Source organism: Suricata suricatta, chromosome 7, assembly GCF_006229205.1.
Source record: "Suricata suricatta isolate VVHF042 chromosome 7, meerkat_22Aug2017_6uvM2_HiC, whole genome shotgun sequence".
NCBI classification, from domain to species: Eukaryota; Metazoa; Chordata; class Mammalia; order Carnivora; family Herpestidae; genus Suricata; species Suricata suricatta.
The window spans coordinates 94142395-94144860 of record NC_043706.1 but is presented as its reverse complement, the minus strand read 5'-3'; the positions used below and the strand labels follow the sequence as shown (position 1 = coordinate 94144860).

General features: G+C 36.9%; 1 protein-coding gene across 2 annotated transcripts in view; it reads right to left on the bottom strand.

The window, feature by feature from the left end:
- The window catches only part of CEP57L1 (centrosomal protein 57 like 1), an 80718-nt gene that overhangs the window by 6411 nt on the left and 71841 nt on the right, over positions 1 to 2466 (bottom strand). For both annotated transcript variants that reach the window (XM_029945264.1, XM_029945265.1), the window contains one exon: positions 1683 to 1766. In XM_029945264.1, coding sequence (XP_029801124.1) covers positions 1683 to 1766 — 84 coding nt within the window. The remainder of the gene's footprint in view (positions 1 to 1682; positions 1767 to 2466) is intronic.

Below are 2466 nucleotides of genomic sequence, written 5' to 3'. Positions count from 1 at the left end.
ATTAAGCAGGCTGTGTTGTAGCTTATGGGCAAGTAATAAATTGTATCATGTATCTTGAATGTATCATAGATAAGCTGCTATATAATGATCACCACTTCAGATAGCTGTGAAATTAGGTGATTAACTAGTTGTTACATAACCTTCTAATTTCTGTATAAGTCTAATTACATGAAATAGAAGTTGGGGTTTTGATTTTTTATTTTGCTTTTCTGTTTGGAGTGTAATTGTTACTGTAGTGTAAATGATGGAAAATAATTGCATATGTTAAAAAAATAAATAAATAAACAGAAAAAAAATCAGTATAGCCTGCATTATAGCTGAAATAAACTTTAAATTACTATTCCCTTTTTGATTTTCTTATCTGGCTACTCCCTTATCAGATTTCATCTTTTAAAATGTTATTGTTTGTTTGTCTCCTTCCATTCATTCACATGCTTATCTGACAAAGACTTAAAGTCCTTCCAGTTTTGGACAACAACTGCTTTTAGAAACTGTAAAGTAGTTATTAGGGAACAGTTGCCCAAGATTCAGAATTTTTTTTTTAAAAAGAGGAGCATGTGTACTATATGGCCAATATCTTCACTTTAACTTGGTTACAGGACCAAAATCATCCCTCAATGCTCTAACACACTGAAGAAATCACCTGAGGGGGAGGGAGATGGATGCCTGCTTGTCATATCAAAGGAAGGAGCACTATTCAAGTATCCATTCATTTTTAAGCTTTCTACTGTTAGAGATACTTTATGCTCAAAACTATGTGACTGAGGGTGTGGGGTACCTGTGTGGCTCAGTTGGGTAAGCGTCCAACTTCGGCTCAGGTCATGATCTCATGGTTCATGGGTTCAAGCCCTGTGTTGGGCTCTGTGCTGACAGCTGGGAGCCTGAAGCCTGCTGAGGATTCTGTGTCTCCCTCTCTGTCACTCCCTTACTTGCACTCTGCTTCTCTCTCTCTTTCAAAAATAAATAAACATTAAAAAATTTTTAAAAAACTCTGATGTGACTGGACAGTTGGTACTAATTTATGGCATCAGCAGAACAGAAAATGTGATGTGTTTTATGCATGTTAATAAAGAATGACATGTTCTTGTTCTACAGAGAATGGAAACTTGAAGCCAAATACCCTTTGCATTCCAAAATGGGGTCTCAAACATTTTTAAATTTTCATTTAAATTGTTAGCAGACTTGGAGCTATTAGTTAATCTACCTTCCAATACACCATTTAATACAATATTGAATAAATGATACAAGTTGTCAATGGATGAGTAATAAACTAATAGCTTTTCTAGTAACTGATTTATTTTTCTTCAATGAAGTTGTACAAACTAAAAAAAAAGCTTAGTGTTAGGAAAAGGCCTTTCTAAAAAATTGGAATGGTTACTGTTATTTCACAAAGACAGATATACTGAGCGTTATATGCTTCCTTTTGCTTTGATTGTCAAGCAAGCTTGGAACTAGGTTTTGCACTCAACTACTGATACTCTCTTTAGCCTAGGTTTTATAGAATTTTCTATCCTGAAACCTAAAACCTCATCACTCAACCTATGCTTTAAGCCACGTTTCATACCATTACTGCATGCTTTTTATTATAAATCTCTTCAAATTCTTTTTGGAAATGGACAGATATAAATATTAAAAGAGTAAAGAAATAAACATTAGCAAATAAGAATAAAGTATCTGTCTACCTTTGAAGATTTCTTCTCCTTGGAGCGTTTTTGATTTGATACTGAAGACATTAAAATTCTACTGATTTCAAGTCCAGTTTGGAGCTGTAATATTAAAGAACGAGCTTTATAAAAATGATTTTTAGTAAGTTCTTCAAAGACATTATAATGAGAAATCAGGTCTCAGTTTCTTCCTCAAAAAGGAAGGGAAAAATAGGAAAAATAGTATTTGGAGTTTCTTCCTCAAAAAGGAAGAAATACTATTTTTTGTATGTGAAAGCTACTAAGTCTATTGGTGTCGTAACTGACCTCAGGGTCACGTTACTTTACTGAGCCTCGTGTTGAGGCGTCTGCCCCAACTGGCAGGGCTTAGAATCCTCGCGGGTCCTTCTCCTGAGGGAGGGAGAGAAAAAGGGGGCAGGAGAGGGAGCCGCAAAGAGTAAAGACAGAACTCACGGTTCTCCGATCAGGTGAAAGAGAGCGTTTATTCAAAGAACTGTTCTTTATATAGTCTTCAGGGGGGGAAAACAAGGCAAGCTGACCTAGGCAGGCTACAGAGTCGAATGCATATCAAAGAAGCACCCCGACTTTGCCTCAGCAATCTTGGGGGGATGGAGAACTAACACTGAATACGGTTTTGATCTTTTGTGTGCCTTGGCCACTCACGTCTAGCTCAGCAAGACAGTCGCCAAAGTTATTTTGACCAGGAAATGGCAATCTCCAGCCTCCAGATGCAAATCTTGTTTACTGGCTCACTCAACGGAGTGATAATCCTTGCCTGAGGCAGACAGAAAACTTGGCGGCC